The sequence below is a fragment of the Parus major genome, chromosome 26 (assembly GCF_001522545.3).
Source record: "Parus major isolate Abel chromosome 26, Parus_major1.1, whole genome shotgun sequence".
Taxonomy (NCBI): domain Eukaryota; kingdom Metazoa; phylum Chordata; class Aves; order Passeriformes; family Paridae; genus Parus; species Parus major.
Genome location: NC_031795.1, coordinates 2,855,842 through 2,872,834, shown reverse-complemented (window position 1 = coordinate 2,872,834; position 16,993 = coordinate 2,855,842). Strand labels below are relative to the sequence as shown.

The window sequence follows — 16,993 nt, the reverse complement described above, 5'->3', positions numbered from 1 at the left end:
TGCGGACTCCGTTTGGCGCTTGCCGCCGGGAGCCGCTCGAGGCACGCACCGGCCTCCCGCACCCGCTGACTTCCAACACCTGTACCCGGCCTTTTGCACCCGCTGACTTCCAACACCTGTACCCGGCCTTTTGCACCCGCTGACTTCCAACACCTGTACCCGGCCTTTTGCACCCGCTGACTTCCAACATCTGTACCCACCCTGCCGGCCTCTCGCAGCCTCCTCTCAGGCTGCAAAGCCTTTCGCTGAATCCATGTGTAACACCGCGTGCCCCCAGCAGAGTGCAATGCCCATCACACTCAGAAATTAATTTATTTAATAACGATCATGAAAAAAACCTTTGCAGTTAGCAAAGTTAGTTCAAGCATTTTGCTGCATGTGTTTGTCTCAGTTCTAGAAGAGAGGTGTCTGCTAAGGAGGGCAGGAGTCTTCCTTGGGATGAAAGAATGTAGACACCCTCCCTCCGAATTATTATAATTCTGAAATAAAGGGGCTTTCAGGCAGAGATCTGGGGATAGGAATAATAGTTCTTTACTAGTATAACCAAGCAAACAAACAACAATAACTACAGCATTAGCAAGGAAACAGATCCAGGGACCCCGTGACAGCCTTCTCGGCTGAGACGGCATGGAGGAGAGGCTTATTTTTCACAAACCCCCTCGGGCGAGCAGTCCTGCTGCTCCTGCGGGGCTCTGAGAAACAGTCGGCTGGAACAGCAGGAATGAGCTGAGATCCTGGGCAGCTGGATGAGGTGTAGCAGCAGCTCCGCGGCGGTGCCTGGCACTGCCACACTTCCCGGCAGGACAGGGTGTGCGAGGCCAACCAACGAGGAGAGAAGAAGAAGCAGCAGCTCCGTCTGGGTGATGGCTATGTTCCCTTCTCCCCACCCCAGCAGCTCTGCGCCCAACGTGTCCTTCTCCGAAGCTGAAGAAAGCCTGCCAAACTGTCCCCACCCTCCTTTCCTGCCCCCTTCCCCACCCTGGGCACGGCCACTCTTTGTCTTTTGCCAAGCGCCCACCAAGTACCCACAGTTAGGTTGTCCCCGCAACTAATGGGTAAAAATTCCGCAGGCAAGCCAGAACAAAAAAAAAAGACACCTAATCCCCAACACTGTTGAACAAATAGCTGTTTAAGGTGGTTATTATTCACCTTAAAACTCTTGTAGGTTCTACTATCCACAGTTTTTCTCAACACTATTTAACCTGAAAGGAATAAGATGAATGTGTCTTTACAGATTTTGTGAATCTGCTTGTAGATAGGGCCAGAGACTTGCAGATATGGAAGAAATGGGAGAAACCATAAATTTCAGAGAATATTACTAATTGACACGGACTGCTGCTCAGCCAAGATCGTGCTAAACTCCTAAACTTTGGGAAGAATAACAAAGACTTAATATGGGTTATGAACATTTTTCACCTAGTGGGGACTTGAAGCTAAGTTTAATGATCAGGTATTGTGTGTTATATAGAGGAGTGCCTATTAAGGGGGAATACAGTAGGCAGATTAGGAAGTGTCTACCTTCCAAGTACCTCAGATAGTGGGGAAAGAGAAAGAGAGGGTAATGAGGCAGGGAAAATGAGAATAAAAAGGAGGCTGTGTCCTCCAACGACCTGAGACCCCATGGAGAAATGCCCCATTACCTCTCCCTTTGTTCATGAATAAAGTTACTGGACTCCCCTATCTCCTTTTTGGACATAAACCTCTGGTGATATGAATTTTTCTGCACAAGCTCCTCAAAACTACTTGCAGCTCTGTTATAAATGCAAAGGCAAATTCACGATAAAAATAAAAAGAGAAATTTATTATAAAACAACAAAGAGCAACAACGAGGAAAAACCACAATAAAATAGTCAGCGCAGCACTGGGTGGACAGGGTCTACACCAAAGGTATAGGATTCCCAAATCCACGTTTGAGGGCTCTTAAGCCTAGGTTTTTATAGAGATTTTTTGTCCTCAGGCTAGAATTCTAAGCAGGCTCCATTCACCAAGTGTCCTTGATTGTCAGGTGAATGGATTTCCTGGCATAGAAAAATAGAGCTAACAAGTGTCCGGACAGAATCTCCTCATATGTAACGAGATTCTGTATGTATTTCAATTTGTGTCATCAGGGCAGAGTAGTGGAATCCAGGGCTGGTGCCGGTGGATATCTTCGGCAGTGCTTTTCCCTTTGTCCTTCTTGATTGCTTTTTCAACACCGGTTTGCCAGGTGGGGTGTTCAGGTCTGGCGATGATTATCTTTTCGGGGCTTGTCTTTTTGTTGACCTGATTGTCCCCCAACAGAAATCTGCAGGGCGTTGCTCAGGTCCGGAGGTGGATATTTTCTCCGAGCCAGTTCTTTTGTTTTCCTGATGGCCCTCGTCCTGTCTATTTTCTGAGCTGATGTGCCAGCTCGAGTTCGTTATTTGGGTGTTGGTTGCAATCTGTTGCTTTTCGGAGGAAAATCCCGACCCGACCTCGAGAAGGACTTTTTACATTTTGTATTTTATATTATTACAAATACATATATCTTATTTATACCTTTCTAATTTTTATTCATATATTAATTTATTACAAGCTCTGTCACAAGCACATTGCATATTCTATCAAGTGTCTGTCTGGGGTTCTGATCCCCTACTCCTGTCAGGGAGCCACAGAGGGAGTCACAGCCATCAGCTAGGACGATAGCTACAGCTGTCTCTGGTGTGATTTTAATTTCTAGGACATTTTGAAGCATTCCCACACCTGGGCTCTTTGGCACTGGATTATGGATATCTTCATGGAAAGGCAAGTATGTGTGTGTGCAACTTTGGAAGTCAGAAAAATCCTTTTCATATTCGTAATTGTTGCTGTATTCTACAAGTATCAGATGTTTAGGACATCTGCCTGTTCTGCAAAGAGTTCTCTGGGAGAAGCTAACACAAGATTTTGTGATATCACAACAGAGGGGCAAATTTCAGCCATTGCTGAATAAGTGATGAAGGGAAGGTTGAGCTGGGTGTCTTGGGCTGCAATGCAAGATGTAACCAAAAGTCTGTATTCTATTGCCAGCTGTTAAAATCAGCTGTGGCAGTGTTCTTTATCTCTTCCATGACCCATCCCTCATAACTCCAGGGGGATCTTTTCTGTTAACGGACAATTGAGCCTCACTGCATGACTGATACAATTCCATCATCCCATTGTGAGATGCTCCACCCAGTGGGAGGAGCCAAGCATTCCTACCTGGATATAATCTGGGATTTAGAGCACCAGAGTCAGCATTTCTCCACTGGATTGCCAGAGGAGACCAAACCCATTTCACCACCACTGGACCTTCAGAGGAAAACTACACCCATCTACAGGATCACTGTTCCAACAAACCACATCTGTCATCCCAGGACTGCAGCCACCATTTAATGGGACTGCTCCCAGCACCCTGCCCAACAGAGTGTCAGCCTGTACTCTGACTCTATCAGTGTTTTTTTGGTTTTGTTTTGTTTGCTTTTGGTGGTGTTTTTTTGTATTACATTTTAATTTTCATAGTAAAGCACTGTTATTTCAATTCCCATATCTTTGTCTGCAAGCCCCTTAATTTCAAGATTATAATAATTCGAGGGAGGTTACATTCTTCCATATCAAGGGAAGTTCCTGCTTTCCTTAGCAGATACATGTCTTTTCAAACCAAGACAAGCTGAAAGGCTTCTGCGCTCCACAGGGCGTCTCTCTGCAACCTAAGGGAAAGCACAAGAGTTCCCCTAGAGAGCAGCAACAGCAACAGGTAGCAGCACAAGGAAGCTGTGGCTCAACTCTTTCCAGATGACAGCTAACGTCAATTGGGCATGAGGGCGGCTGGCAGGTACGTTCCTGTCGCAGTCCGAAAGCTTGGCACACAAGCTGGCTGCTTCGTGCCGTGGTTCACTTTTTGGCAGCTCTGGCGCTTACGAGCTCCCAGGTGCAAATTGGCGTCTTCTGGCGCACATCGTCTGTCGTGCCGGCTGCCAAGGGCTCCGGACCGCTGCTTCTGGCATGTCACACTCCCTCTCATGTGTCACAGAACCACCTTGTGATGTCACACAGCCTCCTCTCATGTCACATAGCCACACTGGATGTCCCAGCTCACTCTATGATGTCACAGTTGGCACTGTGGTATCATACAACCTGTCCTGAGATGTCACCTGGCTATTCTATGATGTCTCTGCCCACCTAAGGATTTCATATCATCACCATGTAGCTTCACCGCCTGCTCTATGATGTCACACAATCAATCAATGATGGATGTCACAACCCTCTCGCTGATGTCATCTATCTAACGCATGATGTTATAGTCCCTTCTGTAATGTCACAGCCTGCTCTGTGATGCCACACAGCTCTCCTTGTGACGTCATACATCTCATATTGGGACGTCACATGCAACCCTGTGATATTGCAACTCATTCTATCATCTCATAGAACCACTGTGATGTCACTATGCGCCTTCTATGAGGCCGTGGCTGCTCAGTGTCCTCGCACAAGCCACTCTGGGAGCCATCACACAGCCCCTTTCTGACATCACAGCTGCTCTGGGGCTCCATGACACAGCCACAGAGGTGCCACTGGGACACAGGCCCCTCTGGGACATTGCGCAGCCCCTGCCACTGCTGAGCCCCTGGGAGATCTGTCTGGGCCTGCTCGTGTCCCTGAGGTGCCCTGCTGGGCTGTGCTCAGGAGCTGCTCCTGGCCACAGCTGCCGCTCTGCAGTGCTGCCCTTGCCAGGAGCTGCCTCTGGGCCAGGAGCCTGGCCCAGCTCAGCAGCGCAGTCACAACACCACGACGTTCATGAGCCTCTCAGAGCTTTGGGGCTTTTTGCATCAGACTCAGTCCACCAGAGTGTGCTCAAAACCACATATTGGTGGAGCTCAGTCCTGCAACTTGCGAAAACACGGATTTGCACTGAGCCTCTTGCTGTTACTTTCTCTGAGCTACGCAGTCCCAGCTTCTGCGTTTCTCAGTCTTCATGTAAGCGCAAAGATATTCTACGGCGTCTGACAAAGAGAACGTGTGCCGGGACAACACCTATTTGCGCAGCTTACCCCTTAAACTTGCGCAAACATGGATTTGCAGCACTATCTCCCACACTTCCTGTGCCTGGCATCTGCACTCCACAGGCCGTTTCTCAGCATCTCGGAGCCTAAGGGAAAGCACAAGAGTTCCCGCAGAGAGCAGCACCAACAACAGGTAGCAGCACAAGGAAGCTGTGGCTCAACTCTTTCCAGACGACAGCTAACATCAATTGGGCATGCGGGCGGCTGGCAGGTACGTTCCTCTCGCAGTCCAAAAGCTTGGCGCACAAGCTTGATGGTAAGCGCCCTCCGCATTCGCCTTTTTGCAGTACTTGCCCTTCCTTTCAAGCGGCCAGTCCCAAAGTGGCATCTTCTGTCACACATCATTCTTCCTGCCGGTTGCCAAGCACTCTGGAGCACTGCTTCTAACAAAAGAGGCTTGCCGCTTGCCGTTACTTTCTCCGAGCTCCTGAGTCCGAGCTTCTACGTCTCTTTGTCTTCATGGAAGCGCAAAGTTTTTCTACGGTGTCTGACGAGGAGAACGTTTGCCAGGACTACACATATTTGCGCAGCTTACCCCTTAAACTTGCGCAAACATGGATTTGCAGCACTCTCTTCCACACTTTTTGTGACAGGCCTCTGCACTCCACAGGCTGTTTCTCTGCATCTCGGAGCCTGAGGGAAAGCACAAGAGTTCCCACAGAGAGCAGCACCAACAACAGGTAGCAGCACAAGGAAGCTGTGGCTCAACTCTTTCCAGACGACAGCTAACGTCAATTGGGCATGCGGGTGAGTGGCAGCTACTTTCCTCTCGCAGTCTGAATGCCTGGTGCACCAGCTGGCTGCTAAGTGCCTTCCTTATTCACCTTCTCAAATTTGCTTTCTAACACCTGACAGATCGTTTTGTTCCCTACAGTTTCTTCATGTGGGGATGACAGAGCCATGCCTGGAATTGGAAAGCCACAGTGAATCACATGTACAGGCTAGCATTGTATTCCCTTGAGCAGTAGCTGCCACCAGTCTGAATGAGGACACCCTCCCCCTGAGTTCTGCTATGATGACAAGAAAAAAAGCCTACTCAGCATCTTCCCCCTTGTTCTTCCACACTTTTCTAACTCGGGGTAGAAAACACAGTGAGAATAGCACCATCAAAGGTTTGTTGAGCCAGGCCTAAGCCAAGATAGGCCCATCTTTTCAGAACTGGCCTGGCACTGTTTTTTAGTGCAGAATAAATTTCCCAGACTCTGCTCTTATCTATGTGGTTTATCTGGTCCTTCCTCCAATTTTCCCAGTGCAGAGTGACACACTGCTATGTACGGCTCCAAGAACTGCCCTTGCCATGCTCTGCACAACATTTGAGGTTCCTCAGTTGCTTTATGTCTTCTGTAGCTACTTCTGTACAAGCGTACAGAAATATGTGAATAAACCATGTGAATAAAACCACAGGGGATATGGAATAAAACCACAATTTGTAGACTGCAGCATCAGTAATGATCACGTGCATGTCTGGGGATCTGTATCTTCTAGTTCAGTGCAGTGGGAAAGCAGCCTGGGTTTCTGCAGCAAGCCCTGCCAGGAAAGCATCGTGGCATCCCACCAGCTGGGAAGAACATTAGAACACTGCTGGATGCGAAAAAACTGGAGTTGTTGCAACTATCAGGCTGCCAACAAAAATTATAGACAGGCCTTTAAACTCTGACTTCTGTGGGTTTTTAGAGTTAGAGGTGGAATATCTGGCTATAAAGCAGGTGCTTTTTCACTTCCCAGCCCATGTCCAGGGATTTGTGCTTGGCTGAATACAGAAGACTTGTGTCCATATGTGGGAACAATGTTATGGCACTGCACACCTGTAAGAGAAAAAGATCAGGATTGGCTGGACTTTCTCTCAGCAGGATATTTGTTTTGCAACATGAATACCCGTAACTTGCACGCTAACATTCTGACATCTGATTTGTCCCCTAGTGCTAAACTCTGCGATCATTGTGGTAGGAAGGATTGGAACCTTGCTGAATAAGATGAAAAAAAAAAAAAATCATCTAAGTTTTCAGTGGAGACCTTTCATGGTGCCAATAGCTAGGAATACATTTCATCTTAAATCAAGGCTGCCACAGGAGAGCCAATAGAATCTGGAAATGAGGGCTATGCTTTTCATGGGTTTTACATTACTCATTTTTAACATAGCTGAGAGGAGCTTGGCATGAAGCCACCATCCAGAACAATGTAGGGAAGCATATGTGGTTTGAGAATTACTCAATACCATTTGGGCCTTCAGTTTTTCCTGTCTTTCAGTCCAAGAAGTTCCAGGATTCTGTTTCCTCTGCAGTAAGAGACTCTACACAGTAATGGGCACTAAAATCCTTTACCATTACATTTTTTGCACTGCAGTACTGTGGCTTCCATCTAGAAACTGCCTGGAAGCAGTTGAAATTTAAATGGCAAAAAATAAAAATAATGTTAAAAGAATCCAGTTGAAAACTACAGATAATTTAATATTAATATTCAAATTAGCCATCACATCATTGCTACAATTTAAAAGCCAGGAGGAACAGAATTCAGAGGAGCAACTTTGCTGTTACTGCACACCCAGAAACCACAAAATGTCCAACAGCAAAACTTAGATCTGTTCACATATTAACAGATTTAGCCCAGAGCACAGGATCAGTATACAAAAGATCCATCATTTGAATTCAACCTTTGCCCTAAAATGGTGTCTGAATTGTATATACTCACAGTGCTGGCCATCCATCAAAAATAATTACATGCAGCTCTTCACACAAGGCAATTTGTGCCAGGAGAGAATTCTTCAGACAGGATATGGTGAAGCCTTGTGATGTGTATTGGTGGTGTAGCTGGGCTAGCTAGTAAACCTAGGTCACATTTTTGTACTGACATCACTGCATCAAACTCCATGGCTGATCTACAGACAATATAACTAAGCAGATTTTTTTTTTTTCAAGTGCGGAGTGTATTCATCTCAAGTGCTCAGTCTACAATTTTCGTACCTCTTCAGAACAAAGGGAATATATTCCTCCATTCTCCTCTATTTCAGAACAGGACTACAAAAACATGAACAAAAAAATTAGATTGCCTACTGGGGTTTAGTTCCAGTGGATTAGAAGGGGACTGAGGAAGAAATGATGGAGGGACACACAGTTATGCTGATGCAGTCAATATCAGCTTCAGCACAGTGATGAAGAATAGTAATAAAATGTTTTCTTTGAAGCTTCACATCATTCTAAATACATCTGAAAATAATAAAACTGCCTATATGTGATCTGTTGAAATACACTAGATTAATTTTACTTACCAGCAAGCAAGACATATTTAAGAAGTGCTAAGTTAGGACATTTAAACTTCTACAGAATTTTAAAAACCAAGTCCAAATAGTTTGTTAGAATTAACTACAAAACTAGGAATTATACATTGAAATTTCTCTGCTTTTGGCACTGCTGTGAAGCATATCTATTTGAAAATGCTTGAAATAAAGAATTGTTGCTCTTTTTCTATAACAACAGAATTTCTGGAGGCATTAGTTAGAATATTTTACAAACTCTGGAACAGAAAGAAGAAAAAGAGGATCAACACCTGATAATCACCAGAATTGTTGCTTAACTGTACCTTTCTCCTCTCTATTGAAATGTGAATCCCCCAGCAGCTGTCCTTCAGGGATTGCTGGTATACTTCCATCTCTTTCTCCAGCCTGGGTCCTGAAAAACCAATTGAAGGGGTGGAGTATCACGCTGCTGGGAAGAGCTTGGCTCTGTTTTATTCTGGGCTCAGCATGAGATCTCTGGCATTGCCCTTCACATAGAATTTTGTTGACAGTTTTTTGCAGAGAAAAAGTATTTATTCTTCTCAAAAAGCTAGGTTAATATCTGGATATAACTCTTACCCAAGGGTGGCCAGACTGTCAAGGTGGTCAAGTGCAGTTCCCATAAAAAGGTGACACCATCTGAGCAGCAAGAGGGCCCTGCTGGCATGGGAGCAAAGGACAGCCCAAATCCCCAGCTCTTGAGACCTGAGCTCACAGGGACTGCTGGAGATGACACCCCCAAGCTGCTGTGGGGCCCTGCTGCATTCCCTGCCCAGCCTCATCTCAAAGGGGGCTCCTGGGGAAACAGTCACCTCCTGTCTGGGGGCTGCTCCAACCATCTCACCACCTGCATTAAAGAGAGACTGCTGAATATTTACTGTCACCTTCATTCTTTGAACCTTTTTCTATGGGAGAGAGTCTGAAAGGTCTTACATTAAAAAAATCCTTACATTAGACTATTTTGTACAATGTCAAGGTAAGGGAGTTAAACAATTGTTTCATGAGCAGCAGAACTCATGAACCCTGCTTTCCTGCAGATTTAGGGAGGTTTTTCTCCTCCTTCCTGCCTCCTTTAGGTGTAGGACCCCAGCACAGGATGATTAACCAAGACTGGGTTCTTTCCCTAGATGGGGCAGCTACTGGAATATTTTACTCGGAACAATTGCTTTTTCTGGAACTTCCAGCCACCTGCCCTATATTCAAACTTGGCTGAGACAGCCAAACTTAAAAATTATTGCAGAATACTGACTGAAAAGGCATGTGCATCAACTCCACTTCTTCAGGAAATCAAGCTATCTCTGTCCTTCACTTCCCCCATCAGCCCAAAGACAGCTGGTGCAGTAATCTCTGGAAATAAAAAATTTGGAGCTTTTGCCCTGCACTGGCATGGTCCTCACTCTGCCAGAGAAATAAAAACAGCAACAAGGAAAACTCAGCAGGATGTCTTTCCAGCTTGCACACAAAGATGTCTTTTCCCAAACAGGAACACAGGACTCAAAGAAACAAATTGGATTATTGATCCATTACATTTAGGAAAAAATGGAGAATTCAAAGGAGGATCTGCCCAGCCCCATTTCCTCAACTCCATGGTAATATTTAAGTTACTGGCAGGATAATTTAACGTGAAGGCTTAAATGTCAAGCCAAATATTCGACCTTGTGCTGTTCAGCTGGACTTCAGCTAACTGGTTTTTTTCTACCTTGCCTAACTTTTTATGCCTGTCCAAAGCAGCCAGCACCACATCATAAAGAGTAAGAAAGAAGTTTTTCTTTGATGACACAGCTGTCAAAAAAAAAAAATCTTCCCAAAGTCTGGTATGTGCAGGGCTCCATCTTAGGTCCATTTCTCTTCAACATCTTCATAAACCACTGGGACACAGGAGATTTGGAGGTATACTGAGTAAGTTTGCTGACAACACTAAACTGGGAGGAGCTGTCAAATCCCTTGAAGGCAGAGAGATTCTGCAGAGAGGTGCTGACACATTAGAGGGCTTGGGAATCACAGCTGTATGAAGTTTAACAAAGCCAAGTGCTGGGTTCTGCACCTGGGATAGGGCAACCCTGGATGTAGGGACAGATTGTGGAAAGGGACGTGGGGATCCTGGTCATGGCAAGGTGAACATGGGTCAGCAGTGTCTTGGTAGCCAGGAGAGACATCCCTGTCCTGGGAGGTCAAAGATGGGGATTATCCTGCTCTGCTCTGTGCTGGTGTGGCCTTGAGTGCTAGGGCACTTTTGGGTGCCACAATATAGGAAAGATCGAAAGCTGTTAGAAAACACATGAGGAACAAGAAGATGATGAAGAATCTAGAGGGGTCAAGGAGCAGCTGAGGTCACTTGGCTTGTTCAGCTGGAGGAGACTGAGGAGACCTCAGGGATCTGCAGCTTCCTCATGAGGGGCAGGCACCAATCTCTGCTCTCTTTGACCAGGGACAGGACCTGAGGGAATGGCTGGAGCTGAGCCAGGGGAATTTGGGTTGGATACCAGGGAAGTTTCTTCCCCCAGAAGGTGCTGGGCACTGCCCAGGCTCCCCAGGGAATGGGCACAGCGCCAAGGCTGCCAGAGCTCCAGGAGCATTTGGGCACTGCTCCAGGGATGCCCAGGGTGGGGTTGTTGGGGTGTCTGTGCAGGGCCAGGGGTTGGACTGGATGGTCCTTGTGGGGTCCCTTCTGACACAGGAGATTCTGTGATTCTAACACAGAGGCTATAAAACACAGAGGAAAATAAATAAAGAAGCAAAACCACACCAGGAAGTACAGGTAAAACATTTCACTTATGTTCAAAACTTAGTGTTGGAGATAAGTCAATACCAGTCAACAAAAACTACTCACAGTGACAGCCAGCTGTTAGGACTGTTACATCCTAAATAACCTTTGAATGAAATACAAAGAGAAAATGAGCACTAAGCAAAGCGACCCCCAACTCCATCCCAGCATTTGTAGACTGCAGACAGTATTCTCCTTACAGTTGTATAAAAAATGCACATAGGGAAATACCACTAAGGATATAAAATAGATTCATCCTCTATGTGAATGATGCCAGCCAAAATATTATTGATGCAGTAAGTGTCAAGGCCTCCATGCAATTTTTCACAACTGTAGGGCCTAAAAAAGTATCAAGAGAACCATTAGGGGACAATGTTTAGTTGAAATTAGGATGCTGAATGAGCCTAGATCTGACAGAAGATGGAACTGCATGAGATGTTGCTACAAAGATTTGCCTTGAAAACCACACATTCTTCTCCTCCCCTCACCATCAGTCTGTGCAGTATGAGACAGTCTACTTTCATTCATATGTATCAATCACATATACAAATAGCTTCTACTGTTTCTGTGTAAGTACCTAAAGTTTTCAAAGTCCTGTCTGAAAGTTTCGGAGTCTTACCATTTTACGAGTAAAATCTTCAATTCATCAGATGCACAACAAGATTTTAATATAGAGCACAAAAACATGACCCATTATAATGAGCTGCCAGAAGGACTGAAAAAAAGAGAAGAAATTGCCAAGTTACCTGACAGGCCAGACCTCTACACATTATGATAATGTGAAGGGCCTTCTCTCATGTAAACAACATTTTAATAAGTTAGCGTCTGAACAAACTACAGACATAAACTCATCAAACATTAAATCATGGCAAGAAACTACATGGAGAGGACTATGGAGAACATCAGGGCCCATGATTCACAGTGACATCCTGGGGGGTAAATGTGAAGCTGCCTGCACTGTTTTTTTATGCAGGAGACGCCTCCACAAGCCTCCAGCCATCTCCTCTGCACAGGACTCTGTGCTACAGGAGTTGTGCCAGCTCCCATCCTCAGGAGAACAAAGCAAACTTGACTAACTTGGTGAAATTCTCACCACAAAGCAGCTGCAGGAGTGGAACAACAATAAAGTGAGAATCTGGAGGTCTGGATTCTCACCTAAATAACATCTGCCTGTTAAATGAAAAAGACAGGACATCTTACCAATATTTCGAAGCAGTAATGAACAAAACCTCCAAGTCCTGCAGAAACATTTCATGGTACAAAATAAACCTCACCCAGATATGATATGAAGTCTCAAATATAACATCTGTCATGGAGCTTCAAGAAGCAGCAAGGAAGTCATTCAAATTTGGTAGGAGTAACCTAGTCAGTCAAACTCCTAAAAGCCCCAGAAAGTAAAAATCTGTTTCTAAAATCAAATAAATTTTGTATCCTTGGTTACTGTTTTCAAGTACAATTTTGCTGCTGAAAATGTGATAATGTTTATGAAAATTTCAGTTGAGAACCTGATAAAGTTAGGCCAGTTAGTGGCAAAAGCCAATGACATTTTCTGTCATGGCTCTTGCTAATTAGAAATTAGACAAAGAACCACAGCAACTGTTCAGTAAGGCCACCTTTAAGTGGGATGGTTATGTCTGTGAATATCTAACAGACCTGATTTTGCAAGGTGGATTTTAAGGACCATGCCACTTTGCTTACAGGAAAATGCTGCTATTACTTTTATATTTTGAGTAGTGTCCTGTCCTTGAAATGATACCATGTAATACCTGATTACGAGAAAGTTACTTTCCTGCAAATATGCAAATAAATTGCTAATGACTCAAGGAACTTCCAAGCTTAAAGCTCCCACATAACCTGATGACATTACAAAGAACAGAAACCCACACAGGAGATAACTTATGAAAACCATGATATACAAACGGGAAGCTTGAGTATTTTTTTCCTCTCTGCTTACCCTGAGAAATCTGAAACACACCAACATTTCAACCACTCAAGATCCAATCTTTGAACCAGTATGAAAACAGGCCAGTTTAGGACAGGGAACATCTCAAATGTGATCCTCCTGAACCTTCCACAGGAGAAGCTGAAGAGATAAACAATTCCTTTTACAACCTCTGTCTCTGCAATGCTTTTGTGTGACGTCATGCGACCACCATGGTTTGCTCTGTTTGCTCTCTGCAGGCACCTGCACAGGTGTTATCCCAGAGCTGGCACACACCATCAGTCCCAGGTAGGCACCTCTGTGCTCTTGCATTCCACTCACATGAATCACAAATACTCTGTGTGCTGTTCACATGATAGCCTGTCACTGGAGAAGTCCAGAGCACTGGATACATCAATTACTTGACCTAATTAAAATTGCAAAAAAAGAGGTGATGGTATTTTGATTCCTCTTGTTCTGACCTAGAAGAAAACCATATAAACACTGCATCTGGGAAGCAAAAATAAACAAACTTATCCCACCTCCCCAAAACTAGACAAATGTTTCCTGTATTATGTTATTTAGTAAGTGGGTTAAATCCGGACTTGATCTGCATGATTTATTTCCCATGTATGTGTTTGAATCAGAATTTCCAGTAGCTAAACTTTGACTAACCCCACCACACAGTGCTCCTTCTTCCGCCTTTTAATTCCCTAGCAATGTTGGTTGTTTGTTTTTTTAATTTACAAACCAAATATAAGTGAGGCTTCTGGCATCCCTGAACTGTGAACACTGACTACGAGGACTCACATTAACATTATAGAGCTGCATCCCTCTCCATAATTTCACAGTCAAGAGTGGCTCTGCTGACAAGTGGATACAAAATGGAGAACAGAGAAAACACATGAAAAGGGAAGTGGCAAAGAAATAGGGAAAAGATCATGAAAAAGCAAGGCAGACATTTTTCTTAAACAATGAGCTGGAGGAAGAAATAAAAGAGGTTTTCTTATTAAACATCGAGTGCAGAGATAAAGTTTCCAACAATATTAGCAAAATTCTCCCTTTGAATTCTGGACAAAATGTATTTTATTGCATCAGGCAATTTTGGATGGATAGACTCTTAACTCTACACAACATTTCATAATTATATATACAATTCAACCCTTACCATCAAGTGATTTTGTTTTTCTGACTTCAGAATTTCATCCAATCTCCTTCTTACATTTTTTAAGATATAAAAAGACAGCGATGGAACAGAAGGCTTTTGCACAATGTAAAGGATCTCACTACTAGAGAAAGTAATCTTGTTGACAAGTTTTCATGGTTATTGAAAACTAGAAAACATAACAGTAACTCAAACTACAGCTCTGTTTGCCTGAATTTATCACCAGAAAATTCCTTTACAGCAGTTTAAGTTGGACAAGACTCATAGTTTTAGGCTTCAGTACCATACATGGCTAAGCTGATGAAAGAGCTCGTTATCCCGAAAGAGAAGGTTTGCTCCCCTGCTTTCCTTTCCCTGTGAGGTTCTGTCCCTTTTGGCAGCAGCAGGTTGACAGATTAGCTCACCACACCTTGGAGAACCTCACCCAGTGTCTCAGTCTTGAGTCTCAAGCCCTGTCATGGTCCCAAAACAAGTTTCAGTATACACTGAAACAAAGCCCAAATAAATTATGAATAAGAGATCTGTGTTTACTTTCACAGGAGGATTTAGCAGAGCAGACAAAGCCATGACCATTTAGAGTCCAGGCTGGATCCAAAAAGAGATTCAGAAAGAAAAGTGCAATATTGAAAGCCAAAACAAAACAAAACAAAGAAACAAAACCATGATCACTGAGACCTGTTTCTTCTGATATCACAGCAGGGACTCCAGCATTATATTTACTGTCTCATACACATACACATGCCCCAGTCTCTCCAAACCACAGAGAGAGTGAGGTGTGTCTGACATGCTTGAGCACAATCACCCTTTTCAAGACAAAGTCATACAACAAGCAATACCAACAGGAAGCAAGAGTCTGCAAATTAAAGGTGTTAAGAGCCCTAACACAGCAAGAAGTAGTTACTGTATAGGTGGAAGCAGTGGTAACTCTTAAGTGTTTACTCCTGTGGGCTTCAATGATTTACAGCACCATAGGACAGGGTGCCACTTTTTACAGAGAAAAAGAAGGTTTTTGATATGGGAAGCCAAATGTTTTAAAAGCAAGCTTCCATAACCCATTCAGAACGTGTCTACTTTGCACTGTATTGCTAACAATTCACCTTTCTAAAGCTTGAGATGAAAAGCTAAATGGCCTTGAACACATATTCCCAACATCAATTATTTGCAGTGATATTCTGAACTTACTACCTGGTGAAGACACCATGGCTTCCACTCCAAAATTAGCTTAACCTGCTACACTTAATTAGTTGAGACTTAAGCATGCACTTGGAAGCAAACACATCTGCATCTTTGGTATCACAAGGCCTTTTGAAAAGTATCCAGAAGTAGCTTATTCTCAAAAAAGACAGAGAAGGATCAGGACACTGGGAAATACGTGCAATGCGAGCTTAGCTCTCCCCAACACCCCTGACTTTACACCTCTGGAAGGGAACAAAACATCCTTGGGAAGTTCACAGGAACAATTCATACCAACTTGCAAGGCTTCAGGAGCATTCGTGCTGAGATACACCCTGTCAGGCAGTTACTCACCCTGTGCTGCCCTAACTAAGCTTTCTTATCGATTTTTCTTTTCTTTTTACTTTTAGAACAGCCCAGGGAGAAGCCAGGCGCTCGCTTGGGGGAAAGCGAGACGCGTTCGGCGCGTGCCCGGCCCCACCGCCCTCAGCGCCGCTCTCGCGAGACAGCGCCGCGCAGGCTCCATATTGGGGCATCTGTGCCCTGCGCCCGCAACTCTCGCGAGCGCGAGCCTCAGGAGTCCTGAGGTGGCTCCGGGCTGTGCCGCCCGCGGGGAGTGGGCTCTGCGCTCGGACTGTGCGGGGACAGCGAGGCCGGTGCCCGCGGTTAGCGCCCAGGGCTGTGCGGGGTGTACGGAGCCGGAGCTCGCGCCCGCCGCCCGGGCTGTGCCATGAGGGGTGGGGCGTGAGGGGTGGAGGCGGTGGCTGCGGTGTCGCCTGCGCCGTCCCACCTGCGGCGAGAGCGTGTCCCCGCCCCGCACGCCGGCGCCCCCTCCTCGCTCGCCGCTGCCCTCAGGACCGCCAGCCGCGCCTCATGCGGCCATCCCGCCCCTCGTGGCACAGCCCGGGGAGGGAAAGCGGCGAGGGAAGGCGGTGACGGAGCCGCGCTCGGCCTCGCCCCCCGTGCCTGTGGGAGGGGGCAGCGGGGGCGCGGGGCGGGGCGCGAGAGGCCAGCGCTGGCAGCGGGGGCGTCGCTGCTGCTGGGCTGCCCCCGCCCGGGAGCGCTGAGGGGAGGGAGCGAAAGAAGGAAGGAAGGAAGGAAGGAAGAAGTCGCTGCTGCTGCAGGACGAGAAGAAGAAGGAGGTAGTGGCGGCGGCGGTGGTGCTGTTGCAGCCGCGGCCAGAGCCTCCCCCTCCCGCCGGGCCGGGCGGGGCGGGCTCCGCAGCGAGATGTCTCAGGAGCGGCCCAAGTTCTACCGGCAGGAGCTAAACAAGACGGTGTGGGAGGTGCCCGAGCGCTACCAGAACCTCTCCCCGGTCGGCTCCGGGGCCTACGGCTCCGTCTGGTGAGTGCTGGGAGGGGACGGGGCTGTGCGGAGGAGGTCGCGTTAGGTTGCCGCCCCGCCCCGCGGCCCCCTCTGCCCTGCAGGGACCCGCGGCGGGACCTGTGCGGGGTGGGCACCGCGACGAGCGGGGCTTGTCTGTCCCCCAGAGGCTCCTGTCCTCCAGCTCTTCACCAGCCTCCTGCAAGAGACGTTTTTCCTCCCGGGTTTACGCGCGGTGCTGCCGGGAAGCCGCAGTCTCGTCTCTGGAATGCGGTCGGGGATTGCACCACATGGCAGGTGGCTCTGAAACATTTTTGCAGGGGAAGATAATAATTTGTTC

At 46.3% G+C, this 16,993-nt stretch overlaps 1 protein-coding gene and 1 long non-coding RNA gene across 8 annotated transcripts in view; one reads left to right on the top strand and one right to left on the bottom strand.

Annotated features, from left to right (window-relative positions):
- Window positions 1-1,929: 1,929 nt before the first annotated feature.
- On the bottom strand, window positions 1,930-16,190 carry LOC107214805. Of its 4 annotated transcripts, none has more exons than XR_004500292.1 (3): window positions 8,613-16,048; window positions 7,997-8,050; window positions 1,930-6,841 (listed from the first exon to the last, which is right to left on the bottom strand). It is a non-coding gene; the product is annotated as an uncharacterized LOC107214805 (long non-coding RNA). The 4 variants fall into 4 exon arrangements; XR_004500290.1 differs by having other exon boundaries at window positions 2,399-8,050; window positions 8,613-8,701; window positions 8,887-16,048; XR_004500291.1 differs by lacking the exon at window positions 7,997-8,050 and having other exon boundaries at window positions 8,613-16,190.
- A 20-nt stretch (window positions 16,191-16,210) lies between these two features.
- Window positions 16,211-16,993, top strand: part of MAPK14 (mitogen-activated protein kinase 14) — a 24,301-nt gene continuing 23,518 nt past the window's right edge. For 2 of the 4 annotated variants that reach the window (XM_015650498.3, XM_033519926.1), the window contains exon 1: window positions 16,211-16,674. In XM_015650498.3, the coding sequence (XP_015505984.1) occupies window positions 16,559-16,674 (116 nt within the window). In that variant the 5' untranslated portion in view covers window positions 16,211-16,558. Of the gene's footprint in view, window positions 16,675-16,849; window positions 16,951-16,993 lie in introns of those variants that run through there. The other 2 variants (XM_015650497.3, XM_033519925.1) reach the window with 2 other exon arrangements.